At 46.0% G+C, this 15369-nt stretch overlaps 1 protein-coding gene across 3 annotated transcripts in view; it reads right to left on the bottom strand.

The window, feature by feature from the left end:
* tacc2 (transforming, acidic coiled-coil containing protein 2) overlaps nucleotides 1–15369 on the bottom strand; it is a 72034-nt gene that overhangs the window by 10031 nt on the left and 46634 nt on the right. For all 3 annotated transcript variants that reach the window (XM_069659192.1, XM_069659193.1, XM_069659191.1), the window contains 10 exons: nucleotides 7898–8004; nucleotides 6060–7473; nucleotides 5878–5913; nucleotides 3685–3742; nucleotides 3401–3599; nucleotides 2967–3016; nucleotides 2752–2858; nucleotides 2327–2480; nucleotides 1848–1994; nucleotides 1410–1502 (listed from right to left, as the gene is read on the bottom strand). In XM_069659192.1, coding sequence (XP_069515293.1) covers nucleotides 1410–1502; nucleotides 1848–1994; nucleotides 2327–2480; nucleotides 2752–2858; nucleotides 2967–3016; nucleotides 3401–3599; nucleotides 3685–3742; nucleotides 5878–5913; nucleotides 6060–7473; nucleotides 7898–8004 — 2365 coding nt within the window. The remainder of the gene's footprint in view (nucleotides 1–1409; nucleotides 1503–1847; nucleotides 1995–2326; nucleotides 2481–2751; nucleotides 2859–2966; nucleotides 3017–3400; nucleotides 3600–3684; nucleotides 3743–5877; nucleotides 5914–6059; nucleotides 7474–7897; nucleotides 8005–15369) is intronic.

Here is a 15369-nt window from a genome sequence, read left to right as displayed (position 1 = left end):
AAAGTAACCTTACCAGAAAACGTTGCTTGGAAATAAAGAACGGACACCTTGATGCACAGCATGTGTAGAACGTGCAGCCAAACTATGTCAAACCCGACAAATAACCAATAAGTAGATGTGTAAAGACGACAGGAGAGATTAAACTACAAAAACACAACTCGCTATCAGGGGTGAAGTACAGCTATGCTAGGCAGGGAATGTAGGGAGACCTTAAACAAGGTCAGGTCTCAGTCTTCTTGGGACTTGTGGGGTCTACAGGGGTTATTATACACAGTGCAGTCTGAAGGTATTTAGACCATTGTTCCAGCTTTGTGCTCAAACACTAGGAGGTGCAGAAATTCAGCTTTAACTTGAAGGCAATTACTTTCATTTGGATTATAGCCTTATCATCTTGCTTACTGGGGGCACTCTGCATTAAAGCGCAGTGATTCCAACACTCTTAACCAATGTAGATGCAAACACCTTCAACATGTTTAAAGCTGCAATTTAATTTTATAGTTGCTTTAATCAACTGTGCTGGTGCTTTGAGCCACAAACACTGAACACTGTGTTTATAACCAAATACTCGGACTGCACCGCAGTGGGATTAAGATGAGGATATCACAGGGGGTTAAATGTTACTCTTACTTTGAGTAAGGGTGAACCGTTGATATTCCAACGACGATTGCTGGGTTTCTTGAGTCGAGACTGTAAAACGTGTTGGACAACAGCGTGAAACACAGAAGGAAAGAGGATCGGGAAGTGTCTGTGCTAAATGCAGATTCACCGCTGATCATCGGGCAACTCTTATCGCCCTCCAACCAGCAAAAATTCCAACCTGACACCTACCTGTTGTAGCGGTTTGTTAGTGCTGTTAGTCTGGGAAAAGGACCAAATTACAAAACAAGAATGTGACTGGGATTTGGTTTGATGACGGCGAAGCATCAACAAATACCTCTAGGAGATTCATATAGCTCCTCAGCTGCAGATATTGGGTCTACTGTAAGACATTCCCAGTCACATTCATGCTCATGTAAGCCTCCTAGGGACAGGCAACATGCATGTTGCCCAACATGCATCATAAAGGCAGGGGACCAAGGGGGCGCAGCACCCCGGTCCTGAGGAGTGAACCCGGAGGAGCTTGCTGCTAGTCGGGGGCGGGAGCTGGACACATTAAGCCATGTTAGAGATTTCAAATGTGGGGACTGAAGAGGAGGACTGCGGATGTAGTGGTGCAGCCGCCATGTTGAAAAGGCCATGAGTTCACAGTTACACTCACAATGGTGTGTTTAGAGGGAGGAAGAGGCAAGCTGAGACACACTCATGCTCGCACACACCTGCTTTTCCATAACCACTCATTCAAGATGCATCTTTTCACGCACACACCCACACACACATTCGTACAGCAGGTGCAGGACTCAACGCAGTACCTGGGGGGTTACAGTGGACAGGGAGGGGCACTGAGAGATGTTTTTGGCTACCTGCAGTGCCTCTATCCTCAGGGCAGCAAGCACCAGCTCCTCCTGGGCCGCACACATGGTGGGGTGGGGGTCGGGGTCAGAGGGGATTGATGGATTTCAGGGGTAAAGGAGGGGCGGGGTTGCGGCCCAAGGATGAGAGAGCAAAGGGAAAACATACAGACACTTGAGTTGTGCGCACAGACTTTCTGCTGCCTACATTTCACACACAGTCTATTACACCCAGTAAAGCTTAAAAACTGCAACTTAAGAGTAGAAAAAATGGGAGAATGAAAGGCAGGATGTATACGGTGATACAATGGGATAACACACACAATCACGTACAACACAAACTGAGGAAAAGCCCTGTTAGGTTTACAAAGAGGGGTCACGCGTGGTCCGTCAACACACCTGTAGTTTTTGGGCGAATGCAGTGGGGTTGGTCTCAGCCAGGTCAGGCTCCAGGTACTGCAGGGGGTCGTCACACTCAGACAGCATGTCTAACAGGGGCATGGCCGGGGCTGGAGCAGGGGCCTCCGCGGGGCCCTGGCTAGGGGGCTACAGGGGGCACCGGGAGGATTAGGCAGAGGGCAGGGGAGGGGGGCAGGGGTCAGCAAGGCAAAGCAAGCGCTGAGTGTTTGAGTGGCAGCAGTGGGAGCTGAGTCTCTGAGCTCAAGCTGGAGTCTAGTGTGGCTCGCTGGCTGGCTATGTGTTATCAGTGACAAGGCTTTAATGAGAATCACTATGACTGATGGTGCTCATGTTGGAGGGCTGAGTCATGGCTAACAATGATGTGATGTAAATGTGACAAAATAACAGATTCTCCTTACATGATGGTGACAACACAGAAATGAAAACACATCACCTCAAATAATCAGCTTCTGACCCACCTGCTCATCCCTCTCTGTGCTCTGTGTTCGGCTGAGCGACTCGCTCTCTCTCTTCCTGCCCTTCTCCCCGAGAGAGCCCTCCGGACCGGGCCGGGGGCTCAGCACCGGCGTCTTCATGCCCGCTGTTATCTGGGCCTCCATCTCCTCGAAACTCCTGCACAGAGTGAGAGACAGAGAGAGGAGAGGGAGAGAGAGAAAGAAGGCATGTGATGAGCTCAATATGATTGATGAGTGTGGTAATGAAAGCGTTGCTGGAAGAGCTGCGTGATGATGCACTCCAAACCATTGTAGCTCCATTAGCAGATGTATTAGATACTATAAAGCTCTGAAAATACCCTATAGAGAGAATATAATTATGTATTAAATACTGCAAGGTAACTAGACATAAACATCTTGCGGTAGAGTAGTGGTAGAGAGTGTTGTACCCTGTGCAGGGGGAACTGGGCTCTGATCCATGTGCAGTACTCTTGGTTAAGTTGTCCGACACTGAGTCCAGCTTCAGGTACAAAGACGGCTTCTTCACAGACAAAGGCTGCAAAAAAACCACCATGATTAGAAAGCAGTTTTTAAATATATCAAATAAATATAAGTATAAAAAATGGAGCAGACAGTTCTGATGAAGTAAAACTCAAACACTCACAGGAGAAGAGCAGCCGATCTTCTCCATGTACTCGATTTCATAGTCTTGCACTGACACAGAAAGACAAAACAAAATATTAGATGCAGAAGAAGAATCAGACGTTTTAGTCTGTGCAGTCTGATGGGATCACAAGCTGAGGCAGAGCTTTACGTTCTCTCTGTCATGTCTGACCCACATGATTTGAGCCTCACAGCCTCTGGGAAAAGCTGGAGGTCAAAGGGCAGCAGAGAACTGGGCCAGCAGGCCACAAGAAGAATCAATAACATCGCCGGATGAATAATGAGGAACGTAGCTGTTTGCAGTGCAGGACAGTGTATCCAAACACAAGCTTTGAATTTCCTTTGAGTTGTTGCCTCTCTGATGTATGCTTTGATCTCTGTTCGCATTATCTGGATGCAGGTGGGTGGAGGTACAAAGAGTCAGCTGAGCCTCACCTGGGGCCTGGTGAGGCAGACTGCTCTCGTTAACGAATGACGTAAGGTCGCTCGGCTGAGGGAAGTCCTGTTGGTCAGAGTTCAAGTCCGCCTCCATGTCGTGCAGGTTCCACTTATGCCCCGTGGAAGAGGCCAGCTTCTCCTCATCCGTGGCGTGGTCGTCCTGCGTGTGGAGCGGTTCATCTGCGGGCGAAGGATCCTGCAACACAAAGGAGGCTGAGTCAGAGGGAAGAGGGACAATACAGGCAGACAAAAGAGGGAGGGATTTACACTAAGGTACGCACCTGGCATGTTTCAGACAGCGGGGATTTCTTTGGCGACCTCTTCACTCTGAAAGTATTACTGACAAAAAGAGAAAAACTATCAGCCATCAAGATCCAGAGTCGCGAAGCACTTTCAGTATTGATCCAGGTATTGTGCATCTGGTATCTGCTAATTATCGGAAGCATGTGTCAGATCTTTTGATGATTTGCACAGAGCTGCATTACAGTGTTTGTAGCAGAACTACTTACTGTGTGGCACAGATGAATGAAACAGGGGAATGTTTGGAAGAGGATTAACTCTATTGTTAGTGACTGCAAAGTCCAGAGTAATTGGTGAATGAATGTTACGCTATGACAAGTTTAATTTTCACACACAAACATCAGGACAGGAAGAGGAATGTATGCGGTGATGAAGGTTACATGATCATTATCTGATATCTTTCAGTTTTCAGCTTAAAGATCCCAAACAACATCGATTCTCAGGGGTTCTGAAGTCCTTGTAGAGCAATTTACTCTCAGAAATCATTTTTCTTATTGATTCTTTGTAAGGATATAAATTAAAATTAAAATAAAAAGTCCTTGGATAGAAATGTGTCGTTCTTGAGACATTATCCTATTGTATTGTTATAAAAAGACACACCTGGTTGCTCTAATCTGAGGCTTACTTCAGGCATCAAAAAATATCTGCACCTCGCCACAAACAGCGTTTAAGCTTTTGTACCTCTTAACTGAATTCATTAGAATACTTTAAAATGGAAGAATACTTTTAAAAAAGTATAACTCTTCAAGTCAAAAAAATTAACCAACTTGGCATGGCCTTTATAAATTAAGTCATGGTTGTTTTGTTGAGCGTAAGACAGGAGACATCCAGAAATCCAAATCCAGACAGAAAACATCATCTAAGCTCACAAAATCCAATGTTTTAATGTAGAACAGGTGTGCCCTTTTTGACTGGTAAAGAATAATCATTACTGTACATAGTTTGTGCTTTTTTAACAAGCACCAACATTGACCACAAGAGGGAGCTCAAGCGCCGCCTTTGTCACACACCAGAGACAGGAAACAGAGGCATGTCTGGAAAAGTAACATGACAAGATATTTCACCAGCTTCTGTAGAAAAAGATGTTTGGATATTTTGCCATTTTTGGGGAAAATTGCTGATTAAAAAAAACAAAACAGCATTATTGCTTAAAACTGTTTTTAACAAGGACTGCAGAAAGGCAGACACAACTTACTTAATAGCACATCTCATTTTGTCAAAGTAATAATCTGAAAGATTTTCATGTAAATAAATGTCTGTTAAGTCTCTATCTATCGCTGAATGAGGTAACACAATGGTGATTGAGCCTATGGCCCACTGATGAAAGCCTTTACATTTGCAATATTACAGACTGGGTGTCTCGCTGAAAAAATCTCAAGCAGCGCCCAGTTAGTGACGTGTTCTCCATCAGCCAGCAGTGGTTGGTCTGCCAGAGAGGGTAGGCGGAGCTAAGCGGCTGCTTTTCCGCTCTCTGCAAGTGTTGCGAGTACACAGTAATCTACTATGGCTGAAGAAACAAAGAAAAGATGGATGACTACAGATACAACTTCAACAAGAAGTGAAAATCCAAAGAAGAAGAAACAAACTCGACGCTCAGATGAAGCAAACAGTCTGAAAAGGAAAGCGACCGTCAGCCAGGAAAATCAACATGCAACACTGTCTGGATATCTGGGAAGTGTGCTCCTGCAGTTACCGTTTATCGCCAGAGGTGCCGCCAAAGAGAACGAAACTGAGATCTTCGAGATTACAACTTTAAGTTTGACATTAAACAGCACCTTATTAACACTATGCACTGACCTCTCTATTGGTAGAAGGCTTCAAGCTTTTACATTGCCGACTGCACCTAATACAAGTACACAAGTGATGTAACGCTACACACTGGTGCAACATGCTGTATAGCACTAGATGACCACTACATTGAAGTCTTTCTGATGTCTCTTTTGGTAGATGAATTGTTCTGTATCTATTGCAGAATCTAGAACAAAACTGAAAACAGGTGTCCTTCAGTCAAAATGAGCTGGATTAAAAAACTTGAGTAACATGAGATGAGTTAACATGTTTGATCGAGGGAACAAGGGCTTTGATTTTTTTTCTGTTAATAGGGAGAGGGACAACATGCAGCTTTAAAAGGAGCCAGGATCAAAAGGGGGATGTTGTGTTGTCCCTGTACTTACAACAGACAACACAGAGAAGACACACCCTTGGACTTCCTGTGACATATGAGAATACACAGACACAGGTGACAGAGAGACAGACAAAGGGCACTGGCATAGAAGACAAGACAACCGCGTACAAACACAGACTAACCGAAAAAAACACAATGCAAACACACATGCACGATTAATCGTGAACTTACGATTTGATGGGAGTTTTCTTCTTCTTGGCCGGTTTGTTCTGATTTTGGTCCTCCAGTTCTGCGATGTTGTCATTTTCATTTTCATTATCAAAGTCATTGGACGAGAGTTCAAAGGAGGCCGAGGCCTTGGGAGGAGAGTTGGCCATCTTATTGGAGGATTTAAATGGGTCCATAGAGTCATCAAAGTTACTGGGGTCAAAGCCATAAGACGGCCGGGATAGTTTGGGCGAGTTGGAGATACCTTTCTTGGAGGTAAACGGGTTGAAGTTTGGATCTTCCCACTTGTCAGCTTCAAAGTTGTAAGCTGCTTTATGAATGGGGATTTCTTCATCGTTGCCATTGTGGGATTCTGGAGGGTTGTTGTCCAGCTGCTCCGTCTGCGCTGGAGGGGCCTTCTTCATCCCCAGCTTTGGTTTCCTCAGAGGCATCTTGGCACCCGGCTTCTTGCCCACTTTCTTGGGTGGGGGAGAGGCCTGGTGAGACGCCTCGCTGCCCTCCTCGGAGTAGTCAAACTCCAGCCTTACTGGCTGACGTTTGGGGAGGATGGGTTGCTCTTCTGGGTTGGTGATTGGCTCTTTGAGAGGAGCTGGAGGACTCGGCTCTACAGCTGGAACAGAGAGACTCTGCGGAGGGTCTGCAATGGGGGCAAAGATTGGCTCTTTACGGCCCAAAACAGGGGAATTGGCTATTTTACTGCCTCCAGTTTTGAAAGGGTCTATGTTCTCAAAGTTGTCTGGATCCCATTGGTAGGAGGTACTAGGGGGGATGGGGGATTCGTCTATGTTAGTTGGACTACCAGGGAGAGCGGCCTCCTCCTGGCACAAGGGTAAGGCAGGGGTGACGAGGCTCTCCTCTAGGCTTAGATTATGTGTCTCTTCCGGCAGAGGGGGAGGAGTCTCCACTCGGCTCTTCCTTGTCTTACGAAGGGTTCCTCCAGGACTCGGGGTTGCGGATCCTTCCTCTGCTTCCTCCTGAGCCTTGAGAGGGCTGGCGGTTCTCGGCTTTGTCCGCCTGTTGATCTCCGGGGTGCTGCTGGATGAGGCTGGCCTCGGGCTCTCTGGGTTGGAGTTCTGTCTGAGAAGGGGCTTCTTTTTCAAAGAGCCAGGACGGACTTTCTTGGGCCTGTGGAGTGTCCCAGGGGCGCTCTCTGTCCCTACGCTGAAGGATTCAGAATGTGGACGGAAGCCTCCTGCTGTCGATCCGTCCGATAGACCGGGACTGTCGAGTTCTCCTCCCTGGAGGCTTTGAGAACGGGTGAGAGTGTGATTTGCTGAATCTGAAGCCAAAACCTCAATGTTGTAGGTGCCGCTGGCTGCAATGGGCCTGTCCTCATCAAACACAATAGACGGGGAGCGGCAGGGTCTATCAGCTGAGGTCAAGTCAGAGTCAGGATCACTGACTAGGATGTCTGCTACTGCAAAAGAAAGAGATTCAATGGAAAAAAGGTTTAATTCAGTGGCTTAAAAGGTGAAATCCAAGCGAAATAAAGTTGGGATTATCATATATTTAAACTGGAACAGAGGCGAGGAAGCAGATGTGATCGAGGAAGCCTGCAGCTGGCTTCTGACACTTGCAATTAAAGAGATGAATGTGCTTTAAATAATTCAATAAGAGTCTCACAGTTGGACCCAAAGCCATGAAAAATAACCACCTCTGACAGAATGATTGGTCAGCCTTCCCTAGATTTCCAAAACCCCCTAAATCCCCAGATTGAAACGACTGCTATCCTCCACTAGATGGTGCAACAACTCTTCCTGTCACCTGTTTTTGGTGCTTGAGCAGAGCATCATGCTGTAAAAGAGCTGAAAACACATCATGGTTAAATTCTCTGACTGTACCTTTGTCATTGGACGGTAGCAGGAGGATTTGGGGCTCTGTAGGAGAAGCAGCCTTCACTGGAGTTGTAGATTCAGGCGTCTCAAACGCTCCATCAGAGTCTGAGCTCCTGTAACAAAAAGAGAAGGACACAGTAAGTCAAAGCCGCTGTGAATCCGACTGATATCTCTCGAACTGTAATGACTCCAGCGACTGTGTCAGGATTATGGACACTGACGTCATGCGAGGATGAGCTCAGACACATCATATCAGAGTTTCAGAACTTAATAGTTATAACATCCTTCTTTTGTGCAATATATAGTCTGTGGACTATTTCTATATATATATATTCAAGGACTGTAATTTACTATTTCCTGGTTATGGCTTATTTACTACCAGCTGGTAATATTTATAATAAGAATCTGTGCTGTTTCAGCCCAGCTTCCATGTGCATGCATTTTTAAAAAAGCCCCAGGCCAGTACGTGTTTCTGGTTTCATTTCTCGTAGACCGTATCGCTACAAATAAAAACACTGAATCTGCAGTGAGGTGGCAGATAATGGCACGTCTGAGACACACCTTTACACACACAAGCAACCCCATACACACACAAGACCTCCTCAAGATCGTAAGGCAGCGATGACATGAGGCGACTGAGAGAAGCAACAATCAAAGATGTGACTGATTTCTGCATGAAAATACAAATCACAACCACGGTAAGCAAAAGAAACATTGATTTTTCCTCCTCGATACACACACATACGCACACAGGCTACCAGCCTCTCTGCTCCAGTGCTCAATGTATGATCTGACGCTACGTGGCCCCAGCCTCCCGTCCTGTCTCACCTCTGTCTGACCGGCTCCCCGGCCGCTCTGATCAGGTTGTCATGACGAGAGCCCCAGGAGAGACTACGGAGGAGCCCCAGAGCCGGATCGGAGCCCGGGCTGTCCTCGTCTCCTGCCCCTCCCAGCAGTGTGTCCCAGCCCCAGCGAGCCCACTGCAGTGGAGACAGAGCCTGCCACGCACTCACTGCCATGGCTGCTGGTGGGCTGCACCCCTCCGCACCAAGATGCTGCTGCCTGACGCGCAGGTAGACGACCACCAGATGAAACCTCTCCTCTCTCCTCTGCCTTCCCTCCTCTTCTCTACGATTTAATATCCAGCTCCGCTCTTTGTTTCTAATCTACAATTTCATCCCTCTCACGTTGCTGCTTTTGTCTTCTGTAGCCTCATCAGTCCGTCTCCGCTCCTCGCCTGTAGGAGCTGATGCCTCCCAATCTAAATGAGACAGGCTGCAGGAGACCACCGCCTCGCCTGCATACTGTATATTCTGTCTCTCTCCCTTTTTCTCCCAGCCTCTCTCTCTCTACTTTCCTCCCTCCCTCTACCTCTCTCTCTCTCTTGCTCCTGAGCCCCTTTTGCTGTATCCAAACAGAAGAAAGATTGGTCGAGCTGGACCTGTTCGAATAAGCTTTCTCATTACTTAAACAGCCACATCTGACTAGAGCTGCAACGATGAATCGATTGAAATGGCTTATTTTGATGATAAATTAATCATTTTGTTGGTTCCAGCTTCTTAAATGTAAAGATTTACTGGTTTTTGTCATTTTGTAAATTTAAAATCTTTTGGTTTTGAATTGTTGGTTTAACAAAAGAAGCAGGAAAATTGTAAGGAGCATTTATCCGCTTTGATTTTTCCCTGCAACTATGGATTCATCAATCGTAGCAGCCCGACATCTGATTCAAACTTTGTTTTACTTTAACGTCCTTTTCTTGCCTCCATAAAATAGGTAAAGACACAAAGGTAAACTTAAATATGCCTTTATCACAGACCACCAAGCCTCTTTTTGCACTCACAAAAACAAGACAAGAAAAGAGACGAGGATCCCCTCGGTTAGAAGTCTATCCCCTCTATTGATCCATCCAATCTACAGGGATCCACCTCGAGGCATATCTGAAGCCATTCAGCATCCAGTGCAGGGGGGCTTTGTCACAGATGGACACACACATGGCAAATAAAAGCCTGTAAAAGACATGAAGCAGCAGCCATTGATATGGTCTGTGCAAGATATTGGAGTTCATCGAGGCGGCTGGTGATAAAAATCTTTTGCCGTCATGAGAAATGTGTTCACTGTCTCTGGGGTCGGATCAGAGCCGAGATTAAGGTTCCCCCGTGCCAAGAATATGTACTGCAATATTCTCAATTTATAAAACATAACTGTTAGCTGCTTATTACATGTTTATATATTAATTGTGATGCCTGAAATCATCTCCATTACTTTCTGGTGTAATGCAAAACTAGACAGCACATGGCCGAGAAGAGAGCCAGAGCTGTGATCTCAGTGAGGGCCCCGCGTGTCCCAGCAGGATCAGTCTGGTCTGACAGGAGATCCATCTGGATCAGTCACTGGGAACCAGGATCAGAGTGTCAGATGGTCAGACAGGCAGTGATACAGACGGACAGACAGACAGATCCAAGCACAGGAGAGTGTAATATGCAAACCCAACACCAGGGTAAATACAGAGCCTTTAACATGTATTTACCCCCTCAGAGCTTCTCATATTATTGGCTTTTTTGACACAGACCAACAGAAAAACATAGTTTTATTTTAAAGATTATTTTTTTGGGGCCTTTATTTTATAGAGAGGACAGTGAACAGTGTTGGAAACAGAGACGTAGAGAATGGGGGATGACGTGCAGCTACACAACATCCAATAAAAATACAGGTTAAACTATGATATAATACATTTTAAAAAGTCACTGAATATCGAGTCACTGTAAAATCAATCATCAGGAAATGGTTTGCTTTTAGGTTTCTTGTTATTTTTTATATATAAGGCATTAAAGCTTCCAAAGGAATTAATACTTTTTATATGCACCAAATATGGAAATAAAACTCCCTCAAATATAAATGATATTTAAAGATTCCTCTACAGGAGATTTTGCTGCCTGCAGATTTGGTTTCTCCGCACAAAAAGCTGCTTCTTCGACCATAGATGGAAACATAACGGTGAAACAAAGAGGTAATTAGGGCTCATTTCAGCGCCCTGTTTATGTCCCTGCAGAGGACGTTTTTCATGTGACTGCAAACACTGTGTTGACATGGTAACAGGAGGTTGCTCCCGCCATATGTTCCACTACGGTGAATGGGGGGAAAAAGCAGAGAGGCTGCATGCACACAGTCCAACACAAACACACAGCGGAGGCTTTTCCAACCAACAAGGTCCAGAGAAATTCATTCAAGATTCATGATGCAACAACTGCTGCATCAGCATCATTCAGCCCAGGAAAGATTGAAATGATAAAAGAAGAAAAAAATCTCATGTTTTTCATTTATTCTGCACCTCTATTCTTTTTTTATTATTGCAATTTAAACAAGTAGCATCAAACAGACGTGAAATCAAGTGTTTTTAAAAAATGAAATCTGGGATCATCTGTGTTAATGCAACAGTATCCTCAGCACCTCTTATTTTACCTAGCAGCAGACGAAACCTGGAAAGAGGCAGAGCAGCGTGTAGGCGAGCAGTCAGGATACGGGGGCGAATAGAAACAAAGAGAGCAGCGGCTAATAGCAGCCTCTCACGGGCTGAGACGACTGCCTGGAGACAGGAGCTCTGCTGCAGCGTGAGGCAGGGAGACGCTGTATTTCAGACAGCCAGACGTGTCTGTGCTTTCAGCCGAGTCCACCTCAGCCTGTCTAAACAGCTTTCGCAGAGCCCGAGGGAGAGACATCGCACACCCCCCGGGGAAGACGTGGGAACACGGCTGCACCGACACGTAAAGCAAACACCACCTTTCTGGCCTTTTTTAAGCCACATTTTCTTCTTCTTCATTTTTAAATGTTGAAAATACAGGCAGGTGCATGCTTAATGTGATGCCACAATTCAAGAGCGATAAGAGGGCGACTGTGATTAGATGGAAGCTGACGGGAGGGATGAATGGAGGCAGGCTGCTGGTCTGCAAGCAGCTGTGTGATTAGCCGGATGGATTTGATGCTGCGTACTCCCTCCATCGTCTCCCGGCTGTCGAAAACACCGACTGTCATCTTTTCTACTACTCCACTCCTCCTTTACCTTTTTAGCTGCAATTTAATTGTTTATTTAATTCCCTCCACCACTGCTGCTCCTCTATCTCCACCATTCATCATCCCTTTCTTATCTCCTCCTCATTCAGCAATATCTTTCTCAGCTGTGTCGCGTGTGTAGCTTTAAATATCAGATTAATTTGTGATCTGCTGTTTGCATTTAAGGCATTTAATGATCTGCAGCCTATCCGTTAGATACAAAGGGAAAAAACAGCAGGTTTTTTTTGCAGAAAAAAGGCATGGAAGCAATGCCATGCAATTTAAATCTGTCACATGCCGTGCAATAACAAATGTCAGAGACAAGGCAATTATTTACCAGTTAAAGAAGATTTTATCATTCGAAACACAGCATCAGGATGTAAATATTTTATACCATGTTCTTTCATTGTATGATCATAATTCTAGATGTATTATTTGTTCTGCTTTGTGACAAGAAGGAAGTCGTATGTAGGCATGAGGAGACCAACAGAGGGAGCTCCTGTACTTTTATCCCTCTGATGAATTATGACAAAGTATTACATCATACACACTGTACACGCTGTGAAATACCACAAACGCCTATTTTCATTTTACAGGAGCCTCTCCAGTTTCACACAGATGTGATGTGCTGAGCAGAAAGAGGCAAAGAGCACAAAGCAGCTCTGTCCTCTGCACATGATTCTTCAACATCAGGAAATGAAATCTGATGGAGAATCACTCCGCACCTTCTGCAGGTCGTGTTTCAGCTCCATCCACACTGACTGAAACTCATGTGTCCCTTTGTCCACCCAGTCTCCAAGCAAAGAAGCCACTGAGGACAAAAAGAGTGTCAGACTAAGATTATCTATGTCTCATCGAGCCTAATCTGAGACTTGGACTGCAAGCAGATGGCACATCAGACAACAACAGGTCAGGTCTGTGAGTCAGGAGAGCAGGGAGGAGGAGGGGTTCAAATATCGGGGTTTAGACACTAGGTTCATTTAGAGGAGTGCAAGGGGAAGGCCCCCGATAATACAGACAGAACCAACCTGGACTTTGCACCTGCAGATCAGAGCCATGCAGTGCTTTGAAAGTGCTTCTGACAGGTAGAGAACTATATAAACAGCTTACTCCACCTTCCTGCAAAAAGAGTCCGTGCTCTGGAGCTTAGATTTTTATAAAAGTCAAGAATTTAACCGAGCTTTGAGGTGAAAAATGACATAAATCATTCATCCCTCATCCCTCCCCTCTGTTTCTCCCCGGTCCTTGCTCCCCTGTGCAGTAGTGTGTCTGAGATATAAATAAAACACAGCAAAGTGGAGCACTCTCGCTCCGTCTCTCTCTGACTCTAACTCTCTCTCTCCTCCTGAGTTATCTTCTTACACCCCCCACACAGCGTGTTCTATTTCCACACCGTCACCAGCTCCTGCTCCCAGCGCGGCAGTCGCGTCCTCCTTCACACAGAACAAAACATCACCCCACCAGCCTCCCAGCGGCACCTACTGCACTCGTTGCCTAAATCCGGTTCCCACAGGCTCCCATGAAGCACGATTATGTTTCATACATACGTACTGTACTGTAGCCGTGGCACACTGACGCACACGTGTCTGTGCACATGCGCCGATTCTCTCATCCTTATTTACATCACAAAAGAAAACAACAACAATGATGATGTGCTCGTGTGTTGCGAGAGTGTGGGAAGGTGTTTTAAAAGCGTGCATGGAGGGATGGAATCAAAGAAAACAAAAATGCATCATAAACTGAGGAAGGTAACAGAACACAACGTCTCACGGAGGTTTCTGTCAGGCTCCATCCAGCAGAAAAACTACAACAATTGCAAACATAGCCATAATATTAATCACAGGTGATTGCAATCTCCATAATAAATCACCTTACACCCATAATGAACCTTTATGTAGCATGCTTGACCAGTTTAAAGCCATGAATGAATAAAAACTGCACATAACAGCAAAGCAGAAGCCGTCGGAGCTGCTCTGTCAAACAAAGAGAATCTCTTGATCATCTTCTGCCTTTACACCTCCGAACCTTTCCCGTCAAAACACTGAGCAGGGATGCAGGTGACGTCAAACTCACATGTGTTCCTGAGAGGGACAGGGGGTCTCTCCTTGCTCCATGGACTCGTTGGCTCCCATCCTCGGCTATCTCTGCCCCCCCCTTCCCCCCCTGCCTGCTCCTGCTCTCCAGCCACCCTCCACATCCACCTGCTCCCCCCCCTGAAAACACCTTCCCCTCTCGCTCCGGTCCGTGCAGAGGCTTGAGGTTGCAGCCTGTGTCAGAGGAGGCGAGCAGCGGCTGAGCTTTCCGTGCTGCAGTGCAGAGGATGAGCGACTCCTGCTCGCATCAGGAGCAGAGCGGCGGATGATTAAAGGCTGCTGACTTTATGCTCTGCATCCCTCAGCCTCGGCTCCTCTACAGACTGCGAATATTCCTGCGTCTCATCAGGTGATAAAATGATGCAACAGCAGGAGGAATAAAATCTCCAAGAGCAAAATGTCACAAAGAGAATAATCCAAAACAAATGGGATGAAAGAATAATCCTGCTTTCTCGCCGCCTTGCACGAGTGTCTGAGGTTCCTCCTCTCTGTTTGGTTGCTGATATCGCTGAGCTGTGTTGCTGCTCACTCTGCCTCCTCCCCCCTCTCTCCTCACTCTCTCCCCTGACTCCAGCCTCCTGCGCCTTTAAAAAGACAAGCAGCCTTTTCTCGCGACTATGCAGGGGAGCTGAACAATAGCAGCCCCCCGAAACCACGATGTTAAACAGACGTTTTCTCTTTCACCCTGTCAGTCCTCTTCTTCCTCCCTCTCAGAGGAGCCGTACCTCTCCACTCTGCCTTTCTCCTGCCAGCTTCCCTCTCTCTCTCACGGTGACAGGCACCGGGAGAATGTCATTTCTGTGCCTCCTTTTCACACAATGGAAGCTTCCAGCACTCAGCGTGGCCAACCAGAGTGATGCCTGAGGTAAACAATAGACTCTGGGAAACTATGTGTGTGCATTATTCAACTCTGACCCTATTATATTCTATTTCATTCAAGCCACTCCAACACGCACTCTCACACATTCACAAAACAGGCACAATGAGACCCAAAAATCTTTGTTACATAAATATACAAGTAATAAATCTAGCAGCATGAACACAACTACAAGCAAAATGGTTAAATAATATCTTTTTAAAGTCCAAATTATGGAAATATCCAAATAAAGCAAAATTATGGTTCTGTACCTTATATTATGGAAACTTAACAGGGAGTCTGAGGTGTTTAGTTGCACATTTGAGAACAGGTATCCTTCCTAACTCTTGAAGTTAGATTTAAACACATCAAGGAGGACCAGAGGTTGTAGGTAGGGCTGTCACAGAGCTAAATTAACTAACCGCTGTGAAACACTAACGCCCCCGTTGCGGTTCGGCGGTTAACCGCCGCCCCAGCCCGCT

The sequence above is a fragment of the Semicossyphus pulcher genome, unplaced genomic scaffold, assembly GCF_022749685.1.
Source record: "Semicossyphus pulcher isolate SPU_LCO1_2020_fin unplaced genomic scaffold, fSemPul1.0.p SCAF_12, whole genome shotgun sequence".
Taxonomy (NCBI): domain Eukaryota; kingdom Metazoa; phylum Chordata; class Actinopteri; order Labriformes; family Labridae; genus Semicossyphus; species Semicossyphus pulcher.
This window is presented reverse-complemented; position numbering and strand designations above follow the sequence as displayed.